Source organism: Narcine bancroftii, chromosome 4 (genome assembly GCF_036971445.1).
Source record: "Narcine bancroftii isolate sNarBan1 chromosome 4, sNarBan1.hap1, whole genome shotgun sequence".
NCBI lineage: Eukaryota > Metazoa > Chordata > Chondrichthyes > Torpediniformes > Narcinidae > Narcine > Narcine bancroftii.
In genome coordinates, this window is record NC_091472.1 from 33,684,317 (window position 1) to 33,697,851 (window position 13,535).

The 13,535-nt window shown below is 43.1% G+C and overlaps 1 protein-coding gene across 1 annotated transcript in view; it reads right to left on the reverse strand.

Annotated features, from left to right (window-relative positions):
• Positions 1–13,535, reverse strand: part of LOC138760442 (stonin-1-like) — a 182,877-nt gene that overhangs the window by 57,452 nt on the left and 111,890 nt on the right. Inside the window, exons 8-9 of the mRNA XM_069931028.1 lie at positions 9,851–9,944; positions 6,192–6,814 (exon numbers count right to left, since the gene is read on the reverse strand). Coding sequence (XP_069787129.1) covers positions 6,192–6,814; positions 9,851–9,944 — 717 coding nt within the window. The remainder of the gene's footprint in view (positions 1–6,191; positions 6,815–9,850; positions 9,945–13,535) is intronic.

Here is a 13,535-nt window from a genome sequence, read left to right on the forward strand (position 1 = left end):
CCACCCCCCCCCAACTTGTATTTTCAAATGTATTTGCATTGTTATTTATAATAATTGATATATGTCTCTCTTTGTTAATGTTGGGGAAGGAGGGGTATGAAAGGTGGTGGGGGGGGGGGGGAAGGAAGGGAGGAGGGGAGGGAGGAGTGATCCACTGATGACTGTAAAGTTTGAGTCCGTAGAACTACAAATAAAATTTTCAAAAAAGAAACAGAGAGACAGAGGTATAGGTACAAAGGTTCCTTTTATTGACAAGCAATAATACAATTAAAATGTAAAATATGTACTTCAATTTTTGTACAAGTCACCATGAGCATTGCCCAGTGCCCCTAACAATGATAAAAAGAGAAGCAAAAAAGTCTTCAGAGACACTGAGCATCCATAGATTCACCTCCAGTGCTCCCGCAGCCTCTGCAGCCGCAGACTATCTGAGCTCAAGATCCAAACCTCCAATATGATCAGGAAGCCATCAGCGCCCAAGGGCCTTCTTTCCCTCAGCATATAATGGCACTGATTTACCACAGCTTACAAATAAAGAATGCACTCACTTGTTCCTTTCAGCACACCGTGAAGACAACTATTTTTATTGTTATTCATGAGACACAACATTGCTTTCTTCAACTCCCCAAGCACACCCAAACTCCTCTCACCACAAGGCCACATTGGTGATCCTGAAACTCTCTCTCCTCCCCCTGCATCTGAGATTCATCACTCGTATATTGACACTTAAAACACTCCTGCGCATGCACGTTATTACTCCCGCGCATCACATCACTTGCATTATCAGCTACAGCTGGCACTGCTCCCAAAAAAGGTAAGTGCAGGACCACGATAGCTCCCCCCTCAGCCTCCAAGCCATCCAACGTGATTAGTTGGAACTGTCCGGAGGGCTGACAGTTCAGCCCAACTTCATACGATATTGTAAGAAAGGTGATGCATGGTCCGAATGGCAAGGGTGTATACACTGGCTTCAACCTGTTGATGTAAACCAGCCATGTCAGCTTTTTCATTCCAGTCAATCACAAACATCTTCAGGTGGCATCTTAAGACCTGAAAAGGACCATGGTGAACAGGCTGAAGTGGTTTATGAACAGCATCATGCTGGCGGAACATGAGTACAGTGTGGTAAATCATTCAGCACATACACTGAAGGCAAAGCTTGCCGCAAAGGAGTAGGTTGGGGTAATCTCATGATTTTCTGAAGATAATCAACATAACTAGCAGGATCATAGACCATTGTGTTTGGATTCACAAATTCACCTGGCAAGGGCCATGTACTAGCCCTGCTGCTGAGCATCCAAGATCTACCTTAACAGCAGTATGCCCTCCAAGGAGAACCAAGGGAAAAAGTTCACTCCACATAGATGCAGCTGTTAATGATGCTTTCAATTGTGAATGGAAACGCTCAACAAGGACATATGGCAAGCCATAGTGTGAATACAGGTAGTGCCCCGATCAGTGAGAACTCAGAACAACTCTGACAGGAAATAAGTGCCTCGATCCATTATAATAGTGACCAGAACACCACAAGATGGAATCCAATAATCCACGAAAGCCCTAGTGACCATCTCCGCAGAGATATCAGTGATAGGAATGGCCTCTGCCACCTGGTAGTCCAGTCTTAACACGTGAGCAGGTAAGTATATCCCCAAGATGGCAGAAGTGGGCCTACCAAGTCTAGGTGCATGTGCTAGAAACGAGAATCCAGAAGAACAAAATCCCCCCCATCTTAGATTTCATGTGTCTGGAGAGTTTAGAGTGTTGACAATGGCAAGCCGGTCCTTGCCCATAATACAACATCCCATTTAACACCAGGCCAGGTAAAACATTCCATAACTCTACCAGGATGTGACAGATTATTAAGAGACTCAAAAATCTCCCGCCCCATAGACGCCAGCAGAAAAGACCTAGGTCTTCCTGTGGGGAAAAAAAATTGCAGACAAACTTTTCACCCAATTCATCCAGACTCACATCTTGAAGATGGAGTCCAGAATTGATCCAGCGATACTGAATGAGATCAGGATTGGTGTGTTGTGCACTAGACATGACAGTGAAATCAATGACAATAGTTGTATGCAGGCTCAAATGTCACGCCTAGACAAGGCATCAGCCACAGCATTTACTTTTCCTTGGGTGTTTGATGAAAACTGTAAAATGAAGTCCAAGTGCTGAATCTCTCTAGGCGAGTAGAGATGAGTGCTTGTACTCGCAGTATGGGTAAGAGGCTGGTTGTCTGTATAAATGGTGAAAGGATAACCTTCTAATAAAAAAAACAGAAATGTTTAACTGTGAGATAGATAGCCAAGAGTTTGCAACCAAACATACCAACAGTTTGGCCATAAAATATGCCAGAAGTTCCAAATGCTAATGGACTTGTTGTTCTAACACTGCTCCCATAGCATCGACAGATGCATCTGTGGTGAGAAAGCACTTTTGATATACAAGCATCGTGGCATTCACAAGCACAGTCTTCACATTGTTGAAAGCATTCCCCAAAATTAATAGGCTTTTGGAGTGAACTTATTGGATCTTTTTAGCAGTTCAGTTAAGGGTAATAGAGATTGTGGTCCGTGAACTACTCTTTGCAGATGATGCCGCTTTAGTTGCCCATTCAGAGCCAGCTCTTCAGCGCTTGACGTCCTGCTTTGCGGAAACTGCCAAAATGTTTGGCCTGGAAGTCAGCCTGAAGAAAACTGAGGTCCTCCATCAGCCAGCCCCCCCCTCCCCCCCCCCCCCACATCTCCATCGGGCACACAAAACTCAAAACGTTCAACCAGTTTACCTATCTCGGCTGCACCATTTCATCAGATGCAAGGATCGACAACGAGATAGACAACAGACTCGCCAAGGCAAATAGCGCCTTTGGAAGACTACACAAAAGAGTCTGGAAAAACAACCAACTGAAAAACCTCACAAAGATTAGCGTATACAGAGCCGTTGTCATACCCACACTCCTGTTCAGCTCCGAATCATGGGTCCTCTACCGGCATCACCTACGGCTCCTAGAACGCTTCCACTAGCGTTGTTTCCGCTCCATCCTCAACATTCAGTGGAGCGACTTCATCCCTAACATCGAAGAACTCGAGATGGCAGAGGCCGACAGCATCGAATCCACGCTGCTGAAGATCCAACTGCGCTGAGTAGGTCACGTCTTCAGAATGGAGGACCATCGCCTTTCCAAGATCGTGTTATATGGTGAGCTCTCCACTGGCCACCGTGACAGAGGTGCACCAAAGAAGAGGTACAAGGACTGCCTAAAGAAAGCTCTTGGTGCCTGCCACATTGACCACCGCCAGTGGGCTGATATCGCCTCAAACCGTGCATCTTGGCGCCTCACAGTTCGGCGGGCAGCAACCTCCTTTGAAGACCACAGAGCTCACCTCTCTGACAAAAGACAAAGGAGGAAAAACCCAACACCCAACCCCAACCAACCAATTTTCCCTTGCAACCGCTGCAACCGTGTCTGCCTGTCCCGCATCGGACTTGTCAGCCACAAACGAGCCTGCAGCTGAAGTGGACATTACCCCTCCATAGATCTTCGTCTGCGAAGCCAAGCCAAAGAAGAACTAGACAAAGTCACCGGGATGACCCCTGGTGACCTAGTGGTGTAATTACATATCACCACAGAGGATGCAGCATTTGGCAAGAATAGGCGATAAAAATTCATTCTGCCTAAAAATAGTCACAACTGGGCAAACAGAACAGTTGTAGGAAATTCTCAAATCTCTCGGACTTTCAATTCATCGGGCAAAATACAATGTTGCTTAACTCTATGTCCCAAAAGTATCAGATCAGTAGCACCAAAAACACATTTACTGGGATTGATCACAATGCCAAACTCATCAAGCCTCTGAAACAATGACAATAAGGTGGTGCTTGTCCTCCTCTCCACCCACACTTGCGACCAGAATATCGTTGATGTAAACAAACACAAAAATTGAAGCCAGAGAGTATGTGGTCTATAAATCGCTGGAATGTCTGAGCCGCATAGACCGAATAGCATTTCAAACATGCCAAAAGAGGTCAGTACTGTCGTCTTCACGACATCAGAAGGGTCAATTGGAATCTGGTAGTGAGCACCTACTAGATCCATTTTCACAAATACATGTTTGACGTCGAGGTTTGCTGAAAAGTCTTGTAAATTGGGGATGTTCTATCAGTCAGGCACTGTAGAATTGTTCAGGACATGATAATCACCACAAGGCCGTTAATCCCAGATTTTTTTTTGGAACCGTAAGCAACGATGAAGTCCAGCAGCTGTTAGATCTGTGGACTATGCCCAACTCTTGCATGTGGTTGAATTCCAACTTTGCTATGTTAAGATGGTCCAAGGGTAATCTACGAGCCTGTTCTATGACCAGAGGCCCCAGAGTCTCTATATGGTGGGTTACTGTATGTTTAACGTCTGTGTGACGATACAATGGGGTCATGAGGCAAGGGAAACATTTGACCAAGGTTCGGAAAGGGCAGGAGCCAGGTTGAAGGCTCATCAGGCTGTTGAAGACATTCGGTGGGGGGGGGGGGGGCGCAGGAATAACAGATGCAGCTCACTTGGATAAAAGAGCTGTAGTCTACAACGCAGTGATTTTTCAAATCCACCAACAATGAAAAATGTGATAAGAAATGCGCTCCCAAAATGGAATTTGCCACATTTGCAATTGTGAAAACCCACTAACAAGGTTTCTTGAGGCCAAACTCCAATACGAGTGACCTCTGGTCATATGTTTGAATATGAAAACCATTTGTGGCTGAAAGAACACATGACATATTGGGGTGTCTGCGTTCCTCTGTGATTGAAGGGATGCTCAAATCTCTGCACCGGTAACAACAAGAAATTATACACACAATAGACAGTCTTTGAGGAAAAGACGACGGCTGACGTGCCCATGAGCAGCAGTTTCCTCTACTTCCCGGCTGCTAGGTGGATGACAGGACCAGGCAGCAGCTTCCAACAAATAGGCCTTCCCTGTCTCTACCACATCCTCGACCACCACGATTCCAACCAGGTCCATGGAAGGAATTCCATTGCATGCCCAAAGCCTGGACCTGCATAGAAAATGCTGTCATTTGCTGCTCCAACTCAGTTATCTTCAATTAAAAAGGCGCTACCTTTGATTAATAAGGTGCTGGCACTTCACAAGCAGTTATTCCAGTTTCATTTGTTCCTGTTGACTTGGGGAAGAAGCCAATCCTGCTATCTTCAATGCAGAGGTCATGGACCTAATGGTCGGCATGACCCACCAACTGATTGAGGGCAGGCATTCGAAAGACATTCACCAAATCATCTTGAACTTGACAAGGTAAACATCGAAGGAATCTCTGCTTCCAAAAATTGCCATCAACAGGGTCTGTTCCAGCTAGCCTGCGCCACCTCCTTAACATCTATGACATTTGCCTATCTCCTAGGCTGTCATTAGCTAGTAATTGGGCAAAATGAGTCTCCCTAAATGGTTGCGTTCACTGCAGAATAGCCACCTTAAGCATGTCATATGGGAGATTACCATCCGGATCCACTAAGACATCTTCCACTTCATAGGCAATCTGCTCCATTAGACACTGCGCAAGAAAACCATACTTCATCTTCCGGTTCATCGCACCAAGGACAGAGAAACGTCCTTCAAGAATCATGAACCATGCTGGTGCATTATTAATAAGGGGGGGTGGAGTGGGGGGGGGGGAATCTATAGTTTGACCTCCCCAACTGCTGCTATAAGGGGTTTATCCTCATTACTATCATGGAGTCACCACTTATAACAGCACTGATTTTCCACAGCTTACAAATAAGAATACACTCACTCATTCCTTTCAGCACACCGTGAAGTTGACTTTCTTAATTTATTCACTAGACAACATTGCATTCTTCAACTCCCCAAACACCACGCAGCTATATTCCTGACCTTCTCATTGGCTCAGATGAAGTGGTACGGATAGGTACAACTATGTTTAACAGATATTTAAGTAGGTGCGTAGATAGGACAAGTTTAGATATGGGCCAATTGCAGGCAAACAGGACCCAGTTGGGTAGATAACTTAGTCAGCAAGGATTTGTTCCCATGCTGCAAAACTATGATAATGCAATGAAAAAACAGACATTTCTTGTGCTTCTACTTCCTAATTTACATAAAACACAGCTTTGAAAAAAGTTAACATATTCATTTTTATATTTTATATATTTTTCGAAGTACACTCACCTGGTGAGCAAAGTGTTGGACTGCACATTGATCAGAAACACACTGCAATAGGTTTGTTTCTTCATTTTGTTCAGATGCTTGATTTTGAACCAAGAATGTATGTGCTAGAGGAATTCTCTCTGTATGTTGTATCTGGTTTAAAGCAGCCTGTTTGACACACTGCTCTAGCCTTCCTGGTTGTGTGGTTACTAACTGCTGCTGTGTAACTGTTCCTGTATTTGCAATGGGCTGCCTCTGAATAATGAGATGGGACCCTGCCTGTACCCCCATCCCAGAGTGTTGTAAAACAACCTGCTTCACTCTACCCTGTTGTTGAATATATACATGTTGTGGCATGCCAGCTTGTTGCAGAATGGACTGGCCAGGTACGTCTAAAGGCTGGTTTGCCAACAACTGTTGATGTGAGGACACTTGACCCAAATTGGATTGCTGAAGGATTGATGATTGATCTCGGGAAGATGGTTGAATTACATGAGTATGGCCAGAGTTTTGCTGCATTAGTGCTGTCTGCCCTGTTACTGTGTTTATTTGATGAATGAAATGATGAGCAGGCTGCTGGAAATACTTCTGACCTGCAGTACCTTGGGTGACCATAATTGGTACATTGACCTTAAACAGATGACCTGAAAAATATAAAGATTGAAAATATTCAAATGTATTTAAAAAAATATGAACACTAAAAAGAGGAGATAAAGATAAAATTAGAATGGGCAGCTCCAGCAAAAGAGCAGGCTGAATAGTATCATTCCAAATCATACTTTCTATCATTCTCAGAGGAAGAGATTAGTAGTGGACCATCTATCTGAGATTTTGCCCCAATGTATATTCCATCTATTGATCACTGAGAAAATTGGCCCTCCAGATTTCTGAAACAATAAAGCAGTTTTTCATGATTAAATGAATGAAGTCCAAAAATTTCACCACATCATAAAATTGGTCAAATAAACAAGTATCAGCATATCTAAATAAGTGTTTGCCTTCCATTCAAAAATACTGTTTAAAAAGTTCATATTATACAGAACAGATCTGCCTAAAAATTACGATGGCCCCAACTACAGACTAGAGAGCAGCCATTCTCAACCAATTTTTTGGCTATGCCCCCCCACCCTGGGACTGCTCAAAATTTATGAGCCCTCTTCCCTGTGAAGAAGTCAAGTTTTGGCTTCTTCCGTACTTCTCTCCTACTGACTACATTAAAAAAAATGTATGTTATGTGAAGAGAAAACAAGGCTTTTATTTAAATGCGTTGTAATCCCACGGGGGTGGATCGTAGGGCCTCAGTTGAGAATGACTGGTCTAGAGGTCAAAGTCTACCAAAGAATTTTAAAAGTATCATAATTTTCACCAAAATGTAAAATTTCAAATAGATTCAAATAATTAAAGAACAAATCTAATTAAAACATTAAAAAGTAATTAGAAATATTTTAAAAATTTTAAAACTTAACCTTCTTCCTCAAAATTACAGACCCCTTGACAGGTACCACAGTGGTGCTGTTGGCAAGTTCAGCTGCGTCACAGCTCCAAATGACCTAGGCTTGATTCCAAATAGTTTGTACATTATCCTTGTGACTGCACAAATTTTCCCCATGTACTCAGGTTTCTTCCCATATCCCAAAGACATGCTGGTTAATTGACTGGTATAAATTATTTTTGTTACAGGTGAAGAGTGGGAGAATTAGAAAAGGGGGGTGGGGGGAAAGGAGAGGTTCATAGGTACCCAAGTAGAATAGATTATAGGGAAGAAAGAGAACATCATCTGAGAGCTGGCACCATGCTGATGGACTGAAAGGCTCCCTTATTACAAAGAAATATAAAAATATAAAACCAAATGAAACTGAGTTGTTCTTTCTTTTCCAATCCTCCCTAGTGGAGATAGTGTGTATCAGCAAGTCACTGATCTGCCAATGGGACTCAAGGAATAGTTAACATGGGTTTCTGACCTTTAGGACATCTTAGATATGGCAAAAGGAGCTGCCAAATATCAGCATTATCCAGATTCAAGTTCCTTTAATGACATGTACATAATGCACAAAATTTGTTTATTTTTGTTTGCCCGTAAAGGCACACAAAGAGGTGTCACTACTCCAGCACCTCTACCAAGAAGAGAAGCCAAAGAGAGTTCCTTCAGAGACATCATGTCTGTGGAACCCACCATCTCTCTGATGTACTACCTGCTTGTTCCTCAGGAGCCACACAGCCTGCTGTGCATTCCAGCAGTGAACCCGAGCTCCAGCATCAAAGTCAGCTTCTTCAGCCCCTCATTCCGAACCAAAACCATTAATGCCCAAGGCTTCTCAGGAGTCTCGCTTGCCATCAGCACCCTCACGAATCCTGGTCCCAACAGTTAGTCTCCACAGCTCAATATCCAGCAGCCTGCATTCTAGATTGTGCCCTTCAGCATCCAACCCCCTTGCTGGGCCACTACTGTTGTCTCCAATACTCTGGGGTTTTTCCTTCTCAGCAGGGTGGTATTTTCCTGCTCTGGTGGCCAGTTTGCTGTTCCCCTGGAGCCAACATCCTTTATAATCAGGGATGCCAATCATGGACACCACCATCTTGGATTCACTGATGGTAAAAAAAAAACACTGGCAGTCCCCTTCTACTGTCCTTATAAACCTGCACAAGGCCATCAGTCCAAGGACTGTGAGGATCTGCAAGGTGCATCTCCACTCCCTGCTCCTCCCACGTCTGTGGCAGCAATGCCTCCATTTTAATTTAAGTATTAATCCAACATTGGTGGTATTTTTTTTTAAATCCCTCATACTTTGAATGCTATACCCAGGTCACTTTCTGTTCATTGTTAAAACACAGTTTTTGAATCAAATTATTGTCATGTGCATCAAGATACAGGGAAAAGCAAATAGTGCCAGAATAAAGCAAAAGTAGAGTCTAACGTAATGTCAGAGTGCAGGGTAGAGAAAAAAGTAGCATTAAACATTGCAAAGGCATCATCTTTTACCAATGAAAGGTCCAGTTAAGAATCTAATAACAGCAGGAAAAAAATGGTCCTTGAATCTGGAGATTTGTGTTTTCAAGGTTGTGCATCTCCTGACAAATGGAAGGGGGAGAAGAGCAACATAAAAAAGGGGGTAGGATGGGTACTTTAGTACATTTGCAGCTTTCCATAGTCTGCAGGACATATAGTGCGTAAATTTACATTTGTTCAGTTTAAGACAACAGATCTTTGAGAACTCTCCAACTACATGAGATTCCATTGCCGACACTTCTCAGCCATCTTCCTCGTAATCCTTTCCCACTTGTCTGTCTTGAAAATGTTTGTTGTGTTGAGTACACCAGTAGCTGAAGCACACTAATGTTCTGCTAAAAATGCTAAAATTTTTAATCATCTTCAGTTGCAGAACTAGGTAAAGCACTTCCTTTTAAATCTAATCACTGTAATAAGAACTTTCATTTCAGTCATCAAAATTTAGATAGAGCACGTTCTAAAATTTACTTTTCAGTCCATATTGTTGCACTCGCTGCATGTAAACAGTCAAATAAATTAGTAATTACTGTTGCATTAAAACTCAGATTTTCCATCTCCTTTACAGACTAGAAAGAAAATAGTAATTTTGAATCATAAAAACAAAGAAATAAAACATGCTGTTTGACAGTGGAAAAATTGATTTAAATGGATTTACTGAACAACAAATACTTGCCTGAAGCAGTTTGCAAAGTTACCCCAGCAGGAACTTGGATTGGAAGACTAATACCTGAGGGTAGTGCAAGAGTAGTTGATGTTCCTGAAGAATTCTGTGTGGATATTTATAAATAAAATGAATGATTATTATTTTCCACCAATTTTTTAAAATTGTTAGCTTGAGTCTTGAGAACCAAGACCAGACTAAAACACAAATTCAGATTATTGCTGTTCTTGATACAAATGAAATCAATATTTCATAAATCGTTAAGTCAGTATAGCTGCTCCGAGTTTAAATGCACATAGGGTGATGGGTTTTCATGAGACAGACTGAATGCCTGCACCATGGAAATAATATACCAGAAGCTTGTCCTACTCTAAAGGAAGTATGCAATTATAATTAACAGACTGAAAAGTAGATCATGTGGTGCTCCATTTTTTGGTCTAATTTCCACAATAAAACAATAACAAAAAATCAGGCATTTGAATTTGTGTCAGATGTGGTAATGTATGGAGGGGTCCAAACAAGTACAGAAATATACAATGACATGCATCATATCTTTGTTACCTACATAATTTTCTGTTGTATACATGGCCTATGCCATCATCAGGCTACCACTCTGCCCATGAGTAAAACATGAAAATCTATAGACACGGTGGTTAAAGTAAAAACACAATGCTAGAAAAAGTCAGCTTTACTTCTGACCACTACAAAACTGAAATCTCTTCATGGGATGCCTAACCTGAAGAAGTTCTCCTTTGCTCTCCAAAGTGAGTTCTGTGGGATTCTCTCGCACTGCTCCCCATCTGTCATCTATGCTGCTCTCAAGCATGTACTCACCCAGACTCAATTCCACAGCCACATTGCCTTCCTTCCTACTTGCCTCTGCCGCCATCTTGTGCCTTGTGGTTTCTAGCTCCAATTCAGGCCTCATAGTTTGGCCCTAGCAAGTATCTTGGGTAACTACACAGTATTGACAGCTGCTCTCTCTCCACTTCTCCCGACTACGCACCACGCTCACCTCAATGTGGAGATATCAGCTGCAAATCACCCTCTCACTGCCACAGCTTCACTCCCCATGGCCTGCAGCAGACCCCACCTGTGCTACATCTGCTGCTGGATCCACATGCTCCACAGCCGACACCCACTTGGCATCCATCAAGGATTACAAGCTTGCCTCCCTTGAGACTGCAGTCTCTGCGCCTCTGAATGTGGGATCCCATCTCAGCCCAGGCCACCTGCCCTCCAAAGCTCCCTATGGTTCTGCCGCTAACTCCAACCGGTGCCCCGTCCACTTGCCCTTTGTATCCTTAACTTTAGCCTCCAATTTCAACCCTGGCCACAGCCACCAACCCGAACCCTGGCTGCAAATCCAATGGAGCTCATGACACCATGGCTTGTGACCCTGTAATGGATTTGCATTAATCTTTAAAATTAAAATCTTTAGTTGCAAAATATATATATCTTAGTAAGTTAGTTTGTGGGCTGGATACAGGGTCACACACAGGTCACATTACACTTAAAGAAACTCAGGAAGAGAATTCATTTTCGGAGTCGACTCGTATAGAAAAACAGAGCCATAAACCTGAAGTAGTTTCTTAATTGAAAACTCAAGTACGATGTGTGGTTCTTAAAAGCATTTTTGTGTACATTCAGCATTATGCTGGTAGCTTTTTCAAAACTCAAAGTACAATTGGAATAATCTGTGTAGACTTTACGGAGTCATATAACCACTTAAACAGAGATGAGGTCAGATGTTTGTGGATGTGAAGTGACAAGTTGTGTTTTGGACAGAAATTAAACTGAAACAGTGGTGATGTCATGAAACACTATTTCAGAGAACTATAAATGGAGAGAGAGAGAGAAACACTTTGAAATCATATGGAAGAAATTGACCCTCCTGTGTAAAGACACAGGGGTAAAACAATAGTCCCTGAAGAGAGAAGGAGATGCTGTCCTGTATTGTATTATCCTTATAATAGGAGATACACAAAATCAGTGGGCATAAAGAGTCACTTCACTGTCTCTTTGAATAAGGAGGACAATTTCAGAATTGAAGATACAGAAATCAGAAAAGGTACTGTTGTGTCTAACTCCTGGAAAAGGGGAATGCAAAAAAAAAGTGGTTGTAAAATCCACTTTGCTCTTGATTAAGAAAAAATCTGTGAAAAACAGACTCCATAACTCTTAGGCAAAATAAGAGGGAGTTTGAGAAATCACTCGGAGGAAGAAATGTCTCTCAAAGACAACTCATCAAAAGACTCAAGGGTTTAAAAAGATTTGAAGACAATATTTAAAAGTGCTTCATAATTTAAAAATCGATTTAAGTATCTTCAAGCAAAAGATGTTTGATGCTAAAGTTTAAAATTGACTTTTCAGACTCAAGATTAAACTGTAATGCTTTGAATTTTAACACACATATCTACATTTGTGCATGGTGGGAATTAAGTTAGACTTCGGTTTAGAGATAAGTAAGAAATGTTATGTTGTTAATAGTTTAATAAAAACTGCTATTTTGAATTTACCATTGCCTTGTGAATTTTCCATTGCTGTTCCTTTGTTAGTACTCATAAGATTTTATTAGTTCGTATCAACCCAATCACTGGTCACAGCAATGGACTCACCAGAGCTCCCCAACACCGACCAAAACCCTGGCCCTAGCCAGCAACCCAACTTAGATCCCGACACCATGGCCGCTGACTCCAGCATTAAAATGGGCAGCACAGACTCGTGGGTCAAAGTGACCTGATACCATGCTGTATGTGTAAATTTTTTTAAAATTTTTAAACCTGCAGGAGATCCCAACGCTGATGCTGCTGACTCTCACCTGACCCCTGGCTGCTCTCGGGCCAGAGCTTCCCATGCTGACTCCAACCACGTGGCTCCCAATATAGACTCCTACTGTAGTCCGATCTCACTGCTGGATCCTACTTACTCATCCCCCTCACTACTCTTTACCCTTCCCTACCCTCCACCATCTTCCCCTCTCTTCTCCCCAACCCTCAGACCTCAACTACCTCCTTCCTTTCTCATTACCCTCTACCCTCCTCCTCCCCCTCTCTGGTTACCACCCTACCCTCCACCTCCCCCACTACCCATCCCTTCTCCTGCCCAAACACTCCACTTCCTCGCTCCAACCTCCCCCAACCTTCCATCTTCACCCTCTGACCTCCCCAACTCTCCAGATTCCACCTCTCCTCCCCCCCCTAATACCCTCCTCAACATCGATTCCCACTCTAACCCCTGCTTGCTCTTTACTTTTCCTTCAGATCCTCCCCTCTCTGAGACAGACAGCTTGGTCCTCAGCAGAGGCTTCACTCCCCTCCACCCACGGCCACACCTTAATGAATTCCACGCACACCACGATGCTGAAAATTTCTTCTGTCGCCTCCATCTCCGGGCTTACTTCCGTAACTGTGACTATCCATCCCCCTCCCCCACCCAAGAACCCTTCTCCTGCTTCAAGCCCTCTTCCTTCTCCTGGATACCCCATCCTGCCCAGTCGCCTGCTTTGATCTTTTTATTTCCAATGCCACCATCAACCATTCCTCCCTCATATTCTAATCTTACTTCCTCCAAACACTTTGCCCTCCACTCTCTCAGCAACAATCCCAACCACACTATCAAACCTGCAGACAAGTGTGGTGATGTTGTGGGTCTGGCACACTGATCTCACCTTGCTGAGGCCAAACGACAGCTCTCA